The sequence below is a fragment of the Mus caroli genome, unplaced genomic scaffold (assembly GCF_978045245.1).
Source record: "Mus caroli unplaced genomic scaffold, Mus_caroli_1 scaffold_10, whole genome shotgun sequence".
Lineage (NCBI taxonomy): Eukaryota > Metazoa > Chordata > Mammalia > Rodentia > Muridae > Mus > Mus caroli.
Genome location: NW_028227265.1, coordinates 59,286,930 through 59,307,188, shown reverse-complemented (window position 1 = coordinate 59,307,188; position 20,259 = coordinate 59,286,930). Strand labels below are relative to the sequence as shown.

The 20,259-nt window shown below is 52.7% G+C and overlaps 1 protein-coding gene across 6 annotated transcripts; it reads left to right on the top strand.

The window, feature by feature from the left end:
• The first annotated feature begins 2,730 nt into the window (after window positions 1–2,730).
• Window positions 2,731–18,990, top strand: Mef2b (myocyte enhancer factor 2B). Of its 6 annotated transcripts, none has more exons than XM_085843888.1 (10): window positions 2,768–2,849; window positions 9,172–9,240; window positions 16,008–16,083; window positions 16,611–16,814; window positions 17,094–17,228; window positions 17,612–17,741; window positions 17,854–17,987; window positions 18,117–18,201; window positions 18,321–18,408; window positions 18,576–18,990. In XM_085843888.1, exons 2-10 carry the CDS (start codon window positions 9,188–9,190, stop codon window positions 18,793–18,795), a joined length of 1,125 nt encoding a protein of 374 aa, XP_085700014.1. In that variant the 5' UTR covers window positions 2,768–2,849; window positions 9,172–9,187; the 3' UTR covers window positions 18,796–18,990. The 6 variants fall into 6 exon arrangements, with proteins under 6 accessions (XP_021025364.1, XP_085700014.1, XP_085700011.1 ...); XM_085843885.1 differs by lacking the exon at window positions 2,768–2,849 and adding an exon at window positions 8,379–8,464 and having other exon boundaries at window positions 18,308–18,408; XM_085843887.1 differs by lacking the exon at window positions 2,768–2,849 and adding an exon at window positions 8,383–8,464 and having other exon boundaries at window positions 17,854–17,957; window positions 18,308–18,408.
• The last annotated feature ends 1,269 nt before the right edge of the window (window positions 18,991–20,259 follow it).

The following is a 20,259-nucleotide window of genomic DNA, read 5'->3' as shown; positions in this document are numbered from 1 at the left end:
GCTGATGATGGGTGCTGAGAATGGAACTCTCTGCAAACAGGATGTGCTACGCTTCACCTCTGAGCCACTTTTCCAGCCCCTCTGGTGTTCCATCTGCTCCCCTCCCTAGCCTAAGCCCATCTTTGATTTCCTGCTTTCTTTAACCCTAACCTGGAAACCCTCCCAAACTAGGAACAGACCTGTGTGTGCCCCAGACATAGGTCTGCCAGCTTCTCTTCACAGGCTGTCTGTGGGGGCTGTGGGTCTTGAAGAGATCCAAGGCACATTGGGCCTGGCCCCATGGCACAGCGGAGGACATAGAGTCTGATGTACACACCCCAGCACTGGGGTGGGTGAAGTATGGGATGGAGATTCGCAGAATGTGAAAGACACCAGAAGTGGTCCCCACAGAACCTGTGGCTTTTGTCCCTACCTTTTCCACTTGCAAAGGCTCAGAGAGGTGAAATGCCAGCCAGAGATCACACAGCAAGCCCTGCAAAGGGACAGGGGTTTCTAACCCTAGGAGAGGTGGCCCTTGGAAAGTCTTCAGCTCTTCCCTGCTGGGTGTAGTGGTTCATGCCTGTCATCACAGCATGGCTGCTAGGTTGAAGTCAACAAGACAAGCAGAGTGAGACCAGTCTCAAACAGCTAGGCAAGCTGGAACACACCTGTTATCCCAGCGAGTGGCAGGTGGAGGCAGGAGGATCAGAAGTTCGGGGTCATCCCTATTCTGTTTGGCTGGCGTTTATTGTTTGAAAAGGTTTCTCTGTGTAGCCCTGGCTGTCCTGGAACTCACTCTGTAGACCAGGCTGGCCTGAAATTCAGAGACCCACCTGCCTCTGCCTTCCTCCTACTGGGATTCAAGGCTTTGGTCATCACACCAGGCTCAGGATTGTTATTATTGCATAACTAGTCTGAGGTCTTATAGGAGGCTCTGACAATAAATAAATAAATAAATAAATAGATTCAGAACAAAAGCCCAATAAACAAAGAGCCCTTGATTTCAGACTTCCTCATTCCTTGCTCTAGTGAGTGCTGGATACAAACTCCACCTGAATAGCCAGAGGCGGTGACTTGACTCTCCCTCCAAGGATATTGGAAATACGGGATCAAGAGGGTCCAGGGCAGCAGGTGACCTTTGTGGGCGCAGGAGAGTGGCTTTGTGTGGGCCAGGTAAAGTCAGTGTCATCCCCAGGCCTTGTCCTGTCCTGTTCAGTCCTGCTCTCCCACCCTGCCCCCCTCCTAGCGCAGGGGCCCTGCTGCAGCTGCCGCCCTCACGTAACCAGAGCCTGCTGGTTGCATCAGAGCCAGGGGGAGGTGGCCAGGTAAACAGCGAGGTCCCGGGGGCCGGGCTCCCCAGGCTCCTTCTACCGGAGCCTCGTTCATCATGGAACCCAGGCAGAAGCCCCCAGGCTTGGCCGGGATCTTGGTGTGTCCTGGGGACCCCTTTGTGTGTGGAGTGGGCAAGTTGACAAGAGTCGGGGACCCACCTATAGCACAGCAGGAACTTTTTTGAATCTGAAGAGAAAGGTTTTTTTTTTGCTGTGGAAGCGGTTTGCTACTGTCATCCAAAACTCATGGGGTGAAGCTAGAGGATTGCCCTGAGATGCAGAGTCCTGCAGACCAGGTTCCAGTTACACAGGTGTGGGACAATGGAGAGGACACCCAGTCAGCTGAGATCCCACCCCACATCCCAAAGCCCCTCACCCAGCGGCGAACTCCTCAAACAGCTAGGCTCCTCCTTAAGGAGTCAGGGCTCCTGGACCTCACTGTGATGACCCTGACCTTCCTTGGACTAGCTAGTCAGGACCATACACCTTAATAGGAGTGAAGTAGAGTTAGCAGCTAGTTTGGTGACACAGCCTGTCCTCCCAGTTGCTCCAGTCGGCTGGAGTGTGCTAAGTTTCTGGCCAGTCTGAGGTACACAGAGCTCAAGTGCATCCTGGGTAATTTTGAGACTACTGTCTCTAGATAAGAAATAAATTGGGCCTGGTGGCTGAGTCTGTAATCCCAGGTACTCAGGAGGCTGAGACAATCACATGAAGATGCTAAGTCTAACTAAGGCCAGCCTGGGCAACATAGTAAACCTTGGCTCAAAATAAATATAAAAACAAACAATAGTCAGGCGTGGTGGCGCACGCCTTTAATCCCAGCACTCAGGAGGCAGAGGCAGGCAGATTTCTGAGTTCGAGGCCAGCCTGGTCTAAAGAGTGAGTTCCAGGACAGCCAGGGCTACCACGCCCAGCTGTTTTTTAATTTTTAAGATAATATGTATTTGACCCTGTTTTCTTTTTCTCTTTTTTCTTTCTCTTTCCTTTGTTTTTGTTGTTGGTGGTGGTGGTAGTGATGGCTTTGGTTTGTTTGTTTGTTTGTTTGTTTGTTTCCAGACACAGTTTCTCAGTGTGGCCCTGGCTGTCCTGGAACTTGCTCTGTAGACCAGGCTAGCCTCAACAATCACCAGCCTGTACCTCTCCAAGGGCTGGGATTAAAGTTGTGTGCCACTATGCTCTGGTTGTTTTGTTTTGTTTTGTTTTTGATAGGGTCTCGCTATGTATCCCATGCTGGCCTGCAACTAGCTGCAGTACTCCTGCCTTAGCCTCCTTGGCGTGCACTTCTCAGTCAGGCTTCTCTTTCCTAGCATCTTCTCTCCGACCTAGTATGAAACGTCTAGGAGCCAGAACACAGCCAGGTATCCGCCCCTATGCAAATAACCCACTTCCACCCAATCAGCTCTTGGGGGCGGGGCTGCGCGGGAAGGCATCTGCCGCTGGGCCAGAGCTATGCTCAGTGCTGCAGAAGCATAGGCGCCTGGACCCTCACAGTGCGCAGCAGGTGTGGCCAGCAGGGACCAGACTCCCGGGACTCCTGAGGTGTGCGCGGGTCTCGGGGCGGGTGGGATGCAGAGAGCCGTGAGAGAGAGAGAGAGAGAGAGTGTGTGTGTGTGGGTGTATGCGCGCGCGCTGTCTGTGGGTTAGGGGGCCTGGCTTTCAGGAGTGTTTGCTGAGTAGGGTTTCAACTAGCCTAAGCTAGTCTGGAAGTTACTATGTAGCTCATCTAGCCTCAAACTCACAGCAGTTCTCCTGCCTCAGACTCCTGAGTGCTGAGATCACAAGCGTGTGACCATTAAATTGTTGGAGGTTTCTTCTTTCTCTTGAGAAGAGGGGGTTTAAGACAGGTTAGTCCGAAATTCACTATGTAGTTTCGGCGTACATAGTTCAAACTCAAAGCAGCTCTCCACCCTTAGCCTTCCAAGGACCAGGATCTCAAGGGTGTGACCACACTCCACTGTTGGAAGTTTCAGTTGGCAATTTTAGAGAGGGTTTCACTCTACAGTCCAGGTTGGCCTAGAAGTCTATGTAGCCATACCTGGTGCTTCATGCCTTTAATCCCAGTTAGGCAGATCTTTTCAGGCTAACCTAGTCTATCTACATAGTGAGCCCTAAGTGAGGCTGTATCATGAGACCTTGGGGTTGGGAAGAACTCTGTAGCTCAGGCTAAGTTAGAACTCATGGTAGTGGATCTTTGGTCTCCCAAGTGCCAAGATCACAGATGTGTACCCGTGGGTGGCTATGTTTGTGGTTTTCTTTGTTTTAGGTAGAGGGGGATTGAGAGGTTGAGACAGGGTCTTTGTGTGTAGTCCAAAATAGCCTTGAACTTTCATCAGTCCTCCTGCCTTCATTTCCAAAATGTCGGGTCACAGGTGTGTTCCTACTTGAGGCTGTATTTGAAGTTTTGGGGATGGTTGATTGTGATGGCACTACATCTGGGTACTGGCTGGTTTTGTGTGTCAACTTGACACAGACTGGAGTTATCACAGAGAAAGGAGCTTCAGTTGGGAAAGTGTCTCCATGAGATCCAGCTGTGGGGCATTTTCTCAATTAGTGATCAAGGGGAGAGGACTCATTGTGGATGGTGCCATCCCTGGGTTGATAGTCTTGGATTCTATAAGAAAGCAAGCTGAGCAAGTCAGGGGAAGTAAGCCAGTAAGAAACATCCCTCCATAGCCTCTGCATCAGCTCCTGTATCCTGACCTGCTTTGGTGATGAACAGCAATTTGGAAGTGTAAGCTGAATAAACCCTTTCCTCCCCAACTTGCTTCTTGGTCATGATGTTTGTGCAGGAATAGAAACCCTGACAAAGACAAATTGGTACCAGAAGTGGGGTATCCCTGTGAACAACCTGACCATGTTTTGGGGAGGACTGTGGAAGGACTTTGGAACTTTGGGCTAGAAGAGCCATTGGGATGTTAAGAGCTCTGTGGGATGTTCTGTAGGAACTTGGAAGATAATGTTGAGAACAGTGCAGAAGATGGAGGTCTGGCTTGTGAAATTTCAGAGGGACGATTAAAGACTCTTATCAGAGCCATTGCTGATTTGATTGTGAAGATTCTGTGGTTCTGGTTAGCTGGGGCTGAAGAATCAGCTTTGATTAACAAGATACCAGAACTACTAAAGCAAAACCTTTGCATTACTGGGATTATTGATGCTGGTTAGCTAGAGCTAAGAAATTAGCAGTAATTAAGAAGAGACCAGCATCATTGAGGTGAAATCTTGTGGGAAGTATTTTTTGAGGCTGTGTTCCAGAGATAGCCAAGGTTGTACCTCATGCTGCAGCAGGACTTGGTAATATGTAAGAGTCACCCAGGTGGTACTGGTTTTGAAGGCACGAAGGGGTCAGGAAGAGCAGCTGAGGCTTGGCACTGTGAGAGGCCATGGAAAGCCATTGGTGGAGGTGCAGCTTCAGTTTCAATTAATGGCCCAGGACTGAAGGGGTCATGCAGTGGAGTTGAGGCTTCACACCATGAAGAGAGCCTATGAGAGGTTATTGGTGAAGCCTAGTTGCAGCGTTTTGGAGATGCCAGTACCATGATAAACAGCAATTTGGAAGTGTAAGCTAAATAAACCCTTTGCTCCACAACTTGCTTCTTGGTCTATTCTATGCAGGAATAGAAACCCTGACTAAAGCAGTCTGTGAGCTGAGGCACCCACTTCTTAGGGTACACACCAATTGACATTCATTGCCCTTGTTTTCCTTCAGGCATGTACATGGGCATGGGAGACGGGGTGAAGGAACCATCCCTCGCCCCATGCCTGTGTCTTCCTTGGAAACCTCATTAGGAACAACTCACAGCCCTCTCCGAGACAATGTCCCTTTCATAGTCTTGACCCGCTCTCCACCTCTCAGTCTCCAGGGCAGTCGACAGAGTGACCCCATCCTTGCCTAACCAACCCTAGATGCAGACAGAGGTCAGAGGTCAGATACAGCTTAGGCTTCCACCTGATTGTGTGGGACTCCTTACCAGGGAAAGTTAAGGACTGCAGCCCTATGGGACTGGGGACAGGCATTCTGACAGTTCGTCTGAGCAAACCTGGGTTCAGTAGAGGCCTCAGTGGGCAGGAGCTGGGAGAACGCTTAACTAGAATCTACCAGTGAGGATCAGAAGAGAGCGCTGGGAATGTGTGCTGTTCCCAAGTCCACCCAGGAGCAGTGTTTGGGGTTTGATTGCTAAGGCTGCAGGGGTCTCTGAAAAGGCAGGCTTGCTCCCTCCAGACTCAGTGTGTCAGTACTCCCTAACTGAGAGCAGAACAAAACTTGTCTTGAAGGGGACAGAATTTTGGGACACTTAAGGCCTGGGGGCCATCTGAAAACTGGTTTGAATTTTTCTCCTTTTGTTTTAAAGATTTATTTTTTTGTCATTTTTAATTCTCTGTATGGGGCGGAGAAAGAGTACATAGAAACGGCTGGATTGAGTCCCCTGGAGCTGAATTTTGAGCCACTCGCTGTGGGTGCTGGGAACCAGGCTTGAGTCCTTTGTAAGAGCAGCATGCGCTCTTAACCACTGAGCCATCTCTCCAGCCCAAGAAGTTTGCCCTTTTGAGCTAGGGTGTCAAGCTGCCCAGGCTGGCCTGGAGCTCCTGATCCACACCTGGGCTGACAGATGAGAACCATCAGTCCTAGCTTATGATGCTGGATCTCAGAGGAGAATCCTAAAGGCTGGTAGGGACATCCAGCCCTCTTGGAGAAAGACAGAGCTCAAAGCCACTCTCAGGTCTTTGAGAAAATTGAAGCTCTGACTGGGGACATAGCCTCTGCACCCACCTTCCATGAGGTACCGTTCTGTCTGCCTTTGTGACCACAGCAAGGCAAATTGAGCCAAAACTTGGCTTCTTTGGGGGGTTTTGTTTGTTTGAGACGATCTTGTGTAGCCCAGGCTAGTCTCAGAGTTGCTATGTAGCTGAGGATGACCTTGAACCACTGACCTGCCTGCATCTCAGAGCTGGGATGAAAGGCATGTACCACAGTACTGGCTTTGCCAGGAGCATGCATTCTGTCCTGACATAGTCTGGGACCTGGGTTGTGATCCCAAGATGACAATATCAAGCCCCACTTCCGAGCTAGTCACAGGCAGTTACTGTAGAGTGTGGCAGGCCGATGCTGGGACCCAAGCCTGCTCCTGGCTGGGAACCTGGGACTCTTGTCATCTGACACCAGGGGGATGTCCACTCTCTCTCTATAGGAGGACTCCTGTCTCTGTAGCTGGCCTGTCTCTGTGAGGCAGAACATGTGTGGATGGCCTGGGCGAACAGTGGGCACTCAATCACCGTAGATACTATGAGCTGTTCCAAGCAGAGGGGCTGGGGAGGGCAGCTTGTCCCTGGCATCCTCTTCTCTAGGTATTAGTTCACCCCAGGTGAGGTGAGGGCTAAGAAGGGAACAACAATCCTGGTAAAGACATGGCGTCCCCACAGCTGCAAACTCCAGCTTCTCCCATCTTCTCTCCCAATCTGCAACGCTGGTAGTCCAGGCCACAGCTGCTCCAGATGTGCTCTGTCCCAGCTTCCTGCCTTCAAAGCCTCTTGCCCCACCACAGCCACTACATCAAGAACAGTGGATCGACATAACCTTCCCATAGTGCTCTGCCCATGCTCTCCACTGTCTGCAGCCCCCACTCACCCTATCCACCCTGGCGGAGGCAGGGGGCTTTCCCCCAGGGCAGGTGGCAAGACAGGCAAGTGTCTTGGTTAGGAGCAGGCTTCAGCCTCCCTCCTCAGGGCCTTAGCACTGACTCTACTATCTACCAGGCAGACTAGGACCTGGATGTCGTCTTTCTATCCTCAAGACGCCCCCTCAGACAGGCCTTCCTGGACCCTCTGTCAAAGCCACTCTCACAGTTTCTTGCCTCAGTTTCCCCACTTTCCTCTTCCTTCCTTTCCTTTCTTTCCCATAGGTCTTATACAGCCTAGGCTATCACTCAGATTCACCGTGCAGCTGCCCACCCACCTCTACTTTCAGCTGCTGGATGTCAGGCATGTGCCACCAGAGGTGGTGTTATTTCCATCCTTTCCACATAGACCTCCTGGAGACAGACAGAGTTATGTATCTGCCATTGACTGGCCAGAGGGGAACCCATCGTTCGTCTGCCCCCTTGCCTGGGTGTCCCTAACATTTCTGGGCATACAGAGGAGGACACAGGATGTCACACACACCTCAACTCGGGTTTCCATCTGGTATGTCTTGGGGCTTTTTGAGGCCATGGGTACAGTCCCTTCCGCCCAGTGCTGACAGATGTGTTAATTTCCCAAGCTGGGAGGCCTGGGCCTCTGAGGACCAATTCCCCACAGGAAGATCTTTCTGTGGAACAAAGAGGGAAATCTTGGGCTGTCCCTGCAGCCACTGTGGAGGCTCAGGGGACAAGGCTGGGGGCCTTGGGTGTCCCTAACATGGGACAGCAAGATTAGGCTCAGAGCATGAATCTGTCCTTGCTTCTGGATCAGTGGCCTTGACCAGGCAGATAATCACACGTACACATGCACTTTACTTTCTGAGCGAGTGCCTCTCACTGAACCTGGAGATTGGCATTTTAGCAAGACCAGCCCGCTATCAAGTCCTTAGGAACTGCCTGGCTAGTACGTGGGTTCTGAGTCTCAACCTTAGGTCCACACGCTTACCTGTATCCTCTTACCCTTACTGAGTCTTCTCAGCCACTTCCCCCCACCCCGTTAAAATTGAAATTTATGTTATGTGTAGGGTTTTTTTTTTCCCTACATTTTTGTCACTCTTGTTTTGAAACAGGATCTCACTGCATAGCCTTGGCTGTGCTGGAACCCATTATGCAGACCAGGCTGATCTTGAACTCAGAGATCCACCTTGCCTCTGAAAGAGCTAGGCAGCCAGGCACCCCTGGGCGGCCCAGACTGACCGGGTTTTGGTGGTTAAGCTGCGGCTGCTGCGGGGAGAGTAAGGGAGCTGGTCACACGCACCTGCTCAGCCAGGCAGATGCTTGGCCCAGAGCTGCGGTGGGCGAGGCCCCGCCTCCCGCCCTGGGCCCCGCCCATAGGGGGGCGTGTCGTCGGTTGTAGCGCCGAGGAGATGGGCAGCTGGGGTCGCTCTCAGCGGCTGCTGGGGCCCCCGGGAGAGGGCGGGGAGGGGTCCCGGCTTTCCAGGGGGCGCTTCCTGTTCTCGTAATGAGGAGTCCTGGGAGCAGGTGATGAAACCGCAGCCCGGGTTGCGTGAGGCCGCGTGTCCCGCGGGCCTGGCTCCCCACCTGCCTCTCACTTCTGCTTTCTCTGCTCACGCTGGGCTATGGGTCCCTGTGCAGCCCAGTGGCCCATCGCAGGGAACAAGTCGGAAGCTGGACGAGGACTGACACTCAGGGCTTCTGAAAAGGAAAGACAAATCGAAAGCCCTTTGGGGATAGGGGGAGACAGTGTTTCTAACCTGCTTTCATTGACGGTGGGGGTGGGGGTGGGAAACGGAGACCTCATTGGGCTAAGAGGCAAAAGGTCACTGGGAAGATGGGATCTCTTCCTAGTCGCCCTCATTTCAACACCTGGGGAGCCAGAGGCCTCACCAAGCTGGAGAGGTGATAGTTTGTGGTTTAGAAGCCTTTCAGGCAGATTTGTAGATCGACTTACTAACCATATCCCACCAGACAGAAGGGTTGAGTGTATGTGGGGAGGTATGTTTTATTTTAATTTAGTTTTTAAAAATTGCATCCATAGCCAAGTGTGGTGGTGCACGGCTTTAATCCTAGGAGGCAAGGGCAAGTCGATCTCTGAGTTTTAGATCAACTTGGTTTACATGAGATCCAAGACAGTTAGGGCTACATAGTGAGAGCCTGCCTTTAAAACAAAACTTTAACAATCATTAATTTTTCTGGGCGTGCGATCATAACTGGTGTATGGATCTCAGAAGACAGCTTCCAGGAATGGGTCCTGTCCCTCCACCCTGTGCATCCTGCGATCACACTCAGCTCATCAGGTTTGTCAGTCTGCTGCCCTGGATACAGGTGCTCCTGGTTCTGCTTGGGCAGCAGATGTGTTACTGCCCCTTACCCTGTCTGTCACAGAGAATTTCTGGTTTTCCAAGCACCTCGCCCCTCAGTGCTCAGCCCTGAGCTCTTGGCCAACCCCGGGTATGTGGGTCACCCACATAGCAGCCCCTGGTATCCCCTCTCTCCCCCCCCCCCCGTCCCGTTCTCCCCCCCCTCCCTCCGTGAGCTCTCCTCTGTGTGTATCACTGTCTAGACTGCCCTCTCTCAGCTAGGCAGGGTTTCCTCCAGGACCTAGCCCCACCTCTCCCTGTCACATCAGTCTGGGCTGGATGGACACTGTCCCTGTGGCAGTCATTGAGCCAGGAGGAGCATTTTAGTTTGTTTTAAGATTTCACTTTAGTTAATTAATTTTGAGACAGGATTTCATGTAGCCCAGGCTGGCCTCCAAAACTACTTATGTAGCCTTGGATGCCCTTGATCTCCAGATGATCCCCCACCTTCCACCTCACCAGTGCTGGGTGACATCACTGCACAGCTGAACACCCCCTTCCTACATGAACAACACTTGAGTGTAGAAGGCTAATCCCTGGCTCCCAGCTTCCTCCTTATGCCCAACATATTCATAATATGCTGCCCCCTCCTCCCCACATTCCGATCACCCCAACATCTGGAGCTGAAGCAGGGGGGGGGGTCCGTTTGTGGCTGGGTAATTTGCATAGAAGTACAAATAGGTCTGCCAATCCCTGGCGGCCGCCTCCGCACTCCGCGCCACACCTGGGCCACAAGCGTCTCTAGCCCGTGCTGAGTGATCGAAGATTTGCATTCTTTCATGTATTTCTGGGCAAGGTGTCCGCTGGGGAAGTCTAAGAGGAAGTGTGCAGGGGACTGGGGGGAGGGGCAGCGGGGTCGTCTCGGCCTCAGCTTTCTCTCTTGTGTTGTGTGGAGGCCAGAGGTCACCGTGGGGGCAGGGGTCTTCCTCAATCACTCTTCATACTTTAATTCTTTAGGGTCTCACTATGTAGCCCTGGCCAGTCTAGAACTCATAGAGGTCCCCTGGCATCTGCCTCCCAAGAACTTTTCCACTATATCTGAGACAGTCATTTCCTAAGCTTGGAGCTTAGCGATTCAGCCTGCCTGGCCAGTAAGCCGCACCTCATCTCCCCAGAAAAGAGAGGAAGCACTCTCGGCCCTTTATGTGGGAGCTGGGATTCAACTCTGGGCTCCATGCTTGGGCAGCCGCTCAAAGAGGGCTGAGCCCTGGCCTCCTGCTCCCCATGAGAGTTTGAGGGTCATCCCAGAACTCTGGAGCCTGAGGCAGGAGGATCAGGAGTTCAAGCCAACCTAGAGGATATTAAACCCTGTCTCAAAAAAAAAAAAAAAAAAAAAAAAAAGTAAAGTAAAATAAATAAATAAATAGCTAGGAGTGGTAGTTGTACGCCCTTAGTCTCAGAAGTGGGGAGCAGAGGCAGGCTGATGTCTTTGAGTTGCAGGCTATCCTGATCTACATAGCAAATTCTAGGCCAGCCAGGGCTATATAATGAGACCCTGCCCCCAAACTAAATGAATTAATCAGTATTGGGACTGGTGAGATAATTCAGCGGGTAAAAATGTTTGTCCTCATCCTGATGACCTTAGTTCGACCCCTGGGACCCACATAGTGGAAAGAGAACAGGCTCCTACAGGTTGTCCTCTGACCTCCACACATGCTGTGACATGTATCTCCTCACAAAGTAAATAATTTAAAAAAAAATTAGGAGCTGGAAAGAAAAAGCACTGGAGTAATTAAGAGCTCTTGCTGCTCTTGTGGAGGGTCTAGCTCTGGCTCCCAGCACCCACTTGACAACTAACAGCCATCGGTGACAGCCGCTCAAGGGAACCTGACTCCATTTCTACCTCCTCAGGGCACCAAGCACACATCTGGCAGCTCACAATACATACATGAAGGTAGATGTGCCCACACACAGGCCACTTTGCTGTTCTGCCTTCAATCCCAGCACTGGGGAGACAGAGGCAGGTGAATGTCTGTGAGTTCAGGGTCAACCTAGTCTACATGGTGACACCCTATCTCCACAAAACAAAACCCCAAATCACTCATACACATAAAAAAAAAATTAAATCTGAAGAGATTTCTCAGGATTAAGAGCACTAGCTGCTCTTCCAGAGGACCTGGGTTCAATTCCCAGCACACATGTGGCAGCTCACAACTGTGGGTAATATCTGGCCTCCTCAGACACCAGGCAGGCAGGCATGTTACACAGACAAAACGTACACATGAAATTTTTTGTTTTGTTTTGTTTTTGTTTTTTCGAGACAGGGTTTCTCTGTATAGCCCTGGCTGTCCTGGAACTCACTCTGTAGACCAGGCTGGCCTCGAACTCAGAAATCTGCCTGCCTCTGCCTCCCGAGTGCTGGGATTAAAGGTGTGCACCATCACTCCCAGCCAATAAATTATTTTTTATCACAGAGAAAACAAGTAAATCCAGCCAGGCATGGCTCCGTGGGTGGAGCACCTGCCTGACTCACATGAAGATCTGGGTTCCACACTCAGCACCACCTAACACACTCAGGAAGTAGAAGCAGAAAGATGGAGTTCAAGGGCATCCTCAGCTATGTAAGAGTGGGACCAGGGGAAAAAAGAAACAGCTGGGTGTGGTGGCGCACACCTTTAGTCCCAGCACTTGGGAGGCAGAGGCAGGATTTCTGAGTTCGAGGTCAGCCTGGTCTACAGAGTGAGTTCCAGGACAGCCAAGGCTACACAGAGAAACCCTGTCTCGAAAAAAAAAAAAAAGAGTGGGACCGGCTTAGGCTATATGAGACACTGTCCCAAACTACAGTAAGAAACAAAACAAAAGTAACTTTTTAAAAAAGTGTATTTTGCTGGGTGGTACATGTCTTCAATCTGAGACTCAGGAGGCAGAGGCAGAGGCGGAAGCATCTCTGAGTTCAAGGCCAGCCTGTCTATGTCGTAAGTCCCAGGACAACCAGGGCTATGAGAGACCCTGTCTCAAGACATAAAAATAAAAAGTCAATTCCTACCCTCAGTGACAAACTAAAGGCACCTTGTCTGCTTGAAGCAGAGACCCTGCAGTCCCCTGCTAGCCTCCCTCCCATGTCAGGGCCCTTGCACCTGCTCTCCCTTCTTCCAGGAACTTACTGCCTATCTCTGCCCTCGGGTCTGTGTTCAGAGAGAGCCCCCACATCCCTTCTCTCTGCACCCCACCCTTTGGGGGTCCCTCTCACCATCATCTCTGCCTCACATCTTCAGGGCAGAGGGAGATGGCCCAATGGCTCAGGTCCAAGCATGGCCAGGCTCCCACGGATCTGAAGTCGGAGACCTTTCCAGAGTTCTCTTGGCTGGGGAACCTCCTGTCCAGTGTCCCCTTCAGCCTCTGAGGACCTGCCTGGGTTTTAACAACATGTCCCAGTCCCGGGAAAGGCCTGGTTCCGGCCAAGGGTTAAAATTAGCGAGGAGGTTAAATTTAGTAAGAAGCTGCAGCTGGCCCCTGACCGCCCTGGAGCTGCCTCCTGGACTCACCTCAGAGAGGGTGGTGACTACACAGGATCTCACCTGTGCTAGCTGAAGTATCCCACATTGCTGGGTATACAGGGCTCCCAAATGGTGGGAGCCACAGGCAGGCCACTCGGTTTGTGGACTAGGAAGCAGCAAGGGCTAGCTTCACTGGCTGAGTCTAGTCTTAAGCTTCTAGTCCCCTGCCTCCACTTTGTCAGTGCTGAGATGATGTGCCATGGTGTCTGATTATTATTATTTGAGTCCTGCTTTGTAGGTCTGACTAGCCAGGAGCTCCAGAACTCAGGGAATCCCCTGCCTCAGCCTCTGGAGTGCTAGGATCACTGGCATGAACCACCATTTGAGGCCTCCATCTCTCATGGACTTCGGGGCTCATTACCAGCCAAAGGTGGCACTGTATATGCTGTGTCTGCCTGGGCTCAAGACAGCAGAGGGTGAGGGAGAGGCAGCCCCTGTAGGGAGATGGGCACAGGCAGGCCCATGTGACCCTGAGGTGGCATGAGGACATGTGTATCTGTGTAAATGGGAACCTCAACCAGTTGTGAGGCAAGAGAGGCTGTATAGCCCTGTAGTGTGTGGAGAGGACTGTCCCCAAGAGGGTAAAAACCGAGTACACTGTAGCTGTACAGATAGTTGTGAACCTTCATGTGGTTGTTCAGAATTGAATTTAGGACCTCTGCTCACTCCAGTCGGCCCCGTTTGCTCAGTCCCTGCTCGCTCCAGCCCAAAAATTTATTTATTATAAATAAGTACATTGCAGCTGTCTTCAGACACACCAGAAGAGGGCGTCAGATCTCATTACTGATGGTTGTGAGCCACCGCGTGGTTGCTGGGATTTGAACTCAGGGCCTTTGTAAGAGCAGTCAGTGCACTTATCCGCTTAGCCATCTTGCCAGCCCATGTCTGGTCCTCCATGTGTTATGAAAGGGCTCTGGAGCTACCCAATCCCCAACACAGGGGTCAGCTTCTGCTACATAGCAAGTTTGAGGCCAGCCTGGGCAACAGGGGAATGCCTGTTTCCTACAAAATAAAAAATTGCAAGAGAGAGAGAAAAAAAAATCCAGATCATCTGAGGATGGCCAGTTACTTCTCTGCTTCTAAACTGTGTCCCAGGCCCAGCCTAGCCTGGGTCTCTGAGAGTCCAAGGTTTCATGCAGGATGTAGTGCCCTAGGCCAGTGGGTGTCCCTACCTGAGCTCTGTGTGTATGGGGGTGGGGTCTGGAGAGCAGAGGTTGGTGTGGGTTGTCATTATCAGTTGCTTTCTGAACTTGTCTGTGTATCTGTGCTCATGTGTGCGTGTGCGTGTGTGCGTGTGTGTGTGTGTGTGTGTATGTATCTACATGCCTTTGCTCAAGTGCATGTGTGTGTATCTATCTGTGCATGGATTCACAAGTGCACAGAAGACAGTGTCCTGTCCTGTCCTGTCTACCTCATCCCTTCTCAGACAGGGTCTCTAGCTGAAACTGGATCTTGATGGCTACCAAGCCCTGTGCTCCTCCTGTGTCCCCCAGTCTCACTCAGCACTAGGGTTAGACATTAGCAGGCAGACTTTCATGTGGGTCTTGGGATTCAGACTCAGGTGATCATTCTTGTGAAGCCACTTTTACACTTTTACACATACTCCAACCATCTCCCTAGATCCCACTTCATGGTTTTGAGACACTGTTGTTCACCGAGCCAGGATCTTGCTCCGTTGGCCTGGGGTCTGCTTGACTCGGCCCCCCCAGTGAAAAGACTGCAGGCTTGTGTTTTGGGAGAATGCCGGGAACTCTGACCCTAGCATCTACACAGCAAGGGCTTTACCAACTGAGCCACCTCCCTAGCCTCCCGCACGCAGCCAAGCCCAGACTAGCCTAGAGCTTCTAGACTCCAGCAATCTCCTGCCTCAGCCACGGAGTGCTCACACCATTCTGTGTCACCCATGCACAGCTCAGAAACCTTACCTTGTTTTCATTTGTTTGTTTAAGATCTCACCATAGCCCAGGCTAGTCTAAAACTCCTGGAAGCCCTGCCAGGGAGACCCAAGATCCTCCCTCTGCACCCCCACCCCCACCCGAGGCCAGGGGCTGTTCACATCCCCATATGGATCCTTTGATGGAGTCCCCAGGTCTGCCAGCCTAAACCAAGCAAACAGGGATGAGTTTTCCGTGATGCCACACACCAGTCCTTTTCCTCAGGCCCATGCAAAAAAACCACAGCAGAGCATTTTCTCTCCGGGAATGTGATGGCCGCTCTGTTCCACTGGCACTCCGGAGGCTAAGAGAGAGATTCTGAGTTCTGGGTCAGCCTAGACTCTTAGCAAAACCATGTCCCAGAACACTCTCACTCCAGGTCCCATAGTGAAAATGTGGGGAGCACCCAGGCCCACAGAATATGTTACCTCATGTGTGGAAATGTCCAGAACAGGAAACTCCACAGAGCCAGAAAGCAGGGGAAGTAGGGGAAAGGGGGAAGGGAGCAAGAACAACTGCTGCCTCGGTGAGGTGAGCAAAGAATGTTCTGGAGGTAGCCCAAAGGAATGATTACACTGTATAGAAAAAACACGTGTGCCATATAGTCACGCCAGTCAACACGGTGAATTTTACACTAAAGAAGTAAGAGAGCTGGGTGTGGTGATGCATGAGTTTGGGGCTAGCCTGGTCTACACAGCAAGTTCCAGGACAGCCAAGGGCCACATAGAGAGATCCTCTTTCAATAAAAAAGAGGACGTGTGAGATGGCTCACCTGTCAAGGCCGTTTGCTGTCTAGCCTGATGCTAGAGCTGTATCTGCGGAGCGTTGTGGTGGACAGAGGAAACCTGAAGGTTGTCCTGTGTGTGCTCAGAGTGATGCCTGCACACACACGCACACACACAGTAGATGTGTTCCACATCTGTGGCCATGGCCCAGAGCACATGCTAATGCTCCCTTCCATTGGGGCAAGTGATATTATTCCTTGCTGTCCTCCGTCTTCCCTGTGGAGCTGAGGCTTGCCTGGATCCCAGCTTCTTCCTGCCCCAGCTGCCTGGGTGCGAGGGAGGACACGGACCTCCACATTGCCTCGCATTTATTGAGCATGGAGTACACCCAGCTGGTGCCCAGTAGGGGCTGCCTGGATTAAGTGGCTGCCTTCCTTCTCCCTGTCATTTTGTTATGCTGGGACTTGAAGAGAGCAGGGTCAGGATCGAGGCTGGGTACTGTTTGCCTTGTACTGCTCACGCCTTCCTTCTGCCCTCTTACACAACAGCCGCTCTGCACAGCTACCCACGATGGGGAGGAAAAAAATCCAGATCTCACGCATTCTAGACCAAAGGAACAGGCAGGTGAGTTCCCAGGTGGTGTTACCATTATACGGGGAGTGGCATTCCAGGCAGGGGCACATCCAGGCCAAAGTCGAATGGTCTTGCAGAGAAGTCTGAGTCCTGAGGCCATCTTGGGGAGTCTGAGTGTGACAGAAAGTGTGGGTTCTGTTTCTGGGGCCCAATCTTCCTTTCAGAAGGGAACTGGACATTTGGGTGGAGTTGTAAACGCAGAGAGCTTTCCTAGCTTCAGATGGAGACTGAAGGAAAAAAGCCTGCTCTGTACTCATTTAGGAACACCCTCCTTTAAAAAAATTTATTTATTTATTATATGTAAGTACACTGTAGCTGTCTTCAGACACTCCAGAAGAGGGAGTCAGTTCTCCTTATGGATGGTTGTGAGCCACCATGTGGTTGCTGGGGTTTGAACTCAGGACCTTGGGAAAATCAGTTGGTGCTCTTAACCACTGAGGCGTCTTACCAGCCTTAGGAACACCCAGCATTAACCCTCCTCCACCCCAATCCTGTCTCTGCCCCTGTGCTGTATGTAGGTGACTTTCACCAAGCGCAAGTTCGGGCTGATGAAGAAGGCTTACGAGCTGAGCGTGCTTTGTGACTGCGACATTGCCCTGATCATCTTCAACAGCGCGCAACGCCTCTTCCAGTATGCGAGCAGCGACATGGACCGGGTGCTGCTCAAGTACACCGAATACAGCGAGCCGCACGAGAGCCGCACCAACGCGGATATCTTACAGGTACCTGAAGCCTCCTGCAGTCCCCCGAGAACATCCTGGCCAGCCGGCCACTGTGTGACCCTGTTAGTTCTTGATCCTTTCCTCTGACACTAAAGGGACTTGAACTTTGGGGGAACTCACAGTGGTTTTAGTCCCTGGGGTCCCTCTGGAGCAGGCCACGCCCATCTGTATCTGTCTGTGCAGTTTGGCTGGAGAAGGACTCTCCCAGGTACCTGAGAACCAAGTTCTAGGAGTCAGATAAGGTCGGAGGGCCCACCCTGTCATCTGCTGTTCCCACAGACACTGAAGAGGAGGGGCGTGGGCCTTGATGGGCCCGAGCTGGATATGGAGGAGGGGCCAGAAGGTCCTGGAGAGAAGCTGCTGAGGACACTGGGGGGTGACAGAGGCTCGGCCTCGCCCCCGCCTCGGATTTATGTAAGAGGACTTCCCTGTGCCCCCTCTCACCCCCAACACACTTCCAATACATAGTCTGAGTTTGAGACTCTGGGAGTAGTGATAAAAGGGCAGACAGGGGAGCCACTGAGTGGAAGCCAGTCTTGTCCTGGGTGGCTGAGGAATGCACTTTATGACCCGGGCTTTGAAGGACAGTAACAGTTCAGCAAGCAAGTCTTCCTGCCAAAATTTCTCTGACACCCCATGCTCTGCAGAGGGAGACCTCAGCCCTGAACAAGGCAATGCAGCTGAGATGGAGCCCACCCGGCAACCCCAGCCTTGGGTCTAGGCCTTAATGGAGACCCTCAGAAACTTCTGAGGCACAGGGCCCCCTCTGCCTCATTCTCTCCCCCTTCTGTCCACAGCCCGTGGCCCCCACAATGTCGGTTTCAGAGCTGTCATACCGGGTCCCACCAGCCACTCCAGGCTGTGATCCTGGCGGGCAAGGGGAGGCCCCATCTGTTCACAGCCGCCCACCTCACTTTCGACCCCCGGGTGAGCGTTAGCGTGAGAGATGGAGCGTGGGGAGGGCAGAAGGGCACGAGGAACCCGGGCTCTGAACTCGATGAGTGACACGACAGCCTCTTTTCCTGGGTCTTCACCTCAGGCCTGGGACACCCGATCTTCTCTCCGAGCCACCTTGCGAGCAAGACGCCCCCGCCTCTGTACCTGGCGACTGATGGGCGGAGGCCAGACTTGCCTCCTGGCCTGGTTGGTGCCCGAGGGGGACTGGGCACCTCGGTGAGAGGGGAGAGAGTTGGAAGAGGATAGAGGAGGAAGAGGAGAAGGAGGAGGGGGGAAGTGGGAGAGAGGAAGGAAAGAGGCAGGGGGTCACATCCAACCACAGTTTTCCCTCTGTTGTTCCTGCAGAGAAGCCTGTACAGCGGCCTGCAGAGTCCCGGTGCCCCGGGCCCCGCTCTGGGTAGCTTTGCCTTCCTACCGTCAGGCTCCACAGGTGCACCCAACCCTGTCTGATTTGCCTGCCCGTTGGCGTCCTTCACCCCAACCCCAAGTCCGGGAGCGGGAGGGTTGGAGTACTGACAGGATCTCTGCTCATCCAGCCTCTGCCCATAGATTGCAGCCCAGGAGACACAGCTCAGGGACCCCTGCAGCCCTCGCCCTGGCCACCAACGAGGGATGCTGTAGACCCCATCCGGCCAGTGTGAGTTGGGCGCCCCCTGGCGGCCAGGAGCGAGACTCGCCTGGACCGGGCTGAGGGTGGGGCTGTGAGATTTAGAGGGTACTCCAGAACCCCATGGCCTACAAGCCTTCTTACCTATCTTGTGGGTCTCTCCCCTTCCTGCCCCCCTTCCCCCATCTCTCCAACAGTGCCCGCAGTCTGTGCGAGGAGGGTCCCCCCAGCCGAGGGGCCTCCCCTCCGACACCTCCAGTCAGCATCAAGTCCGAGCGACTGTCTCCAGTCACTGGGACCGCTGGCGACTTCCCCAGGTCCTTCCCCTACCCGCTGCTCCTTGCCAGGCCCCTGGCAGAGCCACTGCGGCCCTCGGCCTCCCTGCACCGCTTGACCCCTGACAGCTGGCCACGGTAGCGCTCCAAGAGGTTCCTCCAGCCTCCACAGAGTTCCCGAAGTCTCAGGTTCCCTGCACCACCAGGAGGATGAGGGCACCCACTGTGCATCACTAATGAGGCCCTGTCCCTTCCTGGGGGCCGCTGCATCAATAAAGCCCAAGGACTCGGGAGGGCACTGGGCAGCCCCTAGCTCAGAGCTCCCGAGCCTGGAATAGCCACACCCAATCTCCTCAAAGATCTCTTTTTGCCTACACTGGCTTTGGGGTGCATACCACAGGAACGGGTTCCAAGAGGAAAGCCAGGTGGAAGGTGGGGTGACCTAAGAAGGAGCCACAGGCATCGCTACCAAGGGTGAGCCAGGAGGTCTGAGCTGCTCCTGGAAGTGTGACTCTCGGATGAGACCACAGCCTTGTCACCATGGTGGTGAGAGGGGAGTAAAGTGGTTGCCTGTGGTAACCAGGAGTTCTAGTACAGCCTGGGACTAAGAACACTTTTAAAAAAGTAAACGGGGGGGGGGGGGGGAGGGGGCACACACACGCCTTTAATCCCAGCACTTGGGAGGCAGAGGCAGCTGGATTTCTGAGTTCGAGGACAGCCAGGGCTACACAGAGAAACCCTGTCTCGAAAAACAGAAAACAAAAACAAAAAGTAAACAGGGGAATGCTCCAAAACGGCTCATGGCATAACGGCACTTGCTGCCAATCTTGTGGACCTGAGTTTTATTGCTGGAAGTTCTGCTGGTGGAAGGAAAGAACCAACTGCCTCCAAGTTGTCCATTGACCTCCCTACATGTAGGTGCCCCCCCACAGATGCAAATGAACGGATAAATATATAAATGGGGAGAGGACGGGGGAAGGGTCGATGGTAAGAGAGCTTGCTATGCAAGTGTTAATATCTGAGTTCAAATCTCCAGCATATAAAAGGCCAGACGTGGTCTGGATGCCAGAGTAAGGTGGGGAAAGTATGGCTGGGGCTTAGTAGCCCAGCTCCAGCTTAAAGACAGATCATATCTGAGGGGAATAAGACACTCACTCCCTTTCTGTGTCCTCTGAGGCTGTGTTGGCACCGTTCTGCAAGGAGACAGACATAATTTACGTAAAAACAATGAAAGGGTGGAGCAAGGGCTTTGGGGCTGCACCCTTCCTCCTCCAAGTGTGTCCTGGGCTGCAGAGATGGCTCAGAGGGTGCAATGTTGGTTATGTCATCATGTGACTAGGGTCCAGTCCCAAGTGCCCTGGTCACAAGCCCAGGGTTCCACAGACACTGCTAATTAGAACTAGCTCTGCTGGAGGTTTGCTGGCTGCTACTCTTAGCCTAGAAAGTTCTGCGTCTGGTTCAGGCAGAATCCCTGCCTCAAAGGGGACACCTGATGTCCTCCCACAGCTTCTGCCAGGGGGCAGGCAAGTATACCGGGAAGCTCACATTCATGCGAACCGAAATGATGATTATACATGAATGCCTTTTAGTTTTAGAGGGGGTGGGG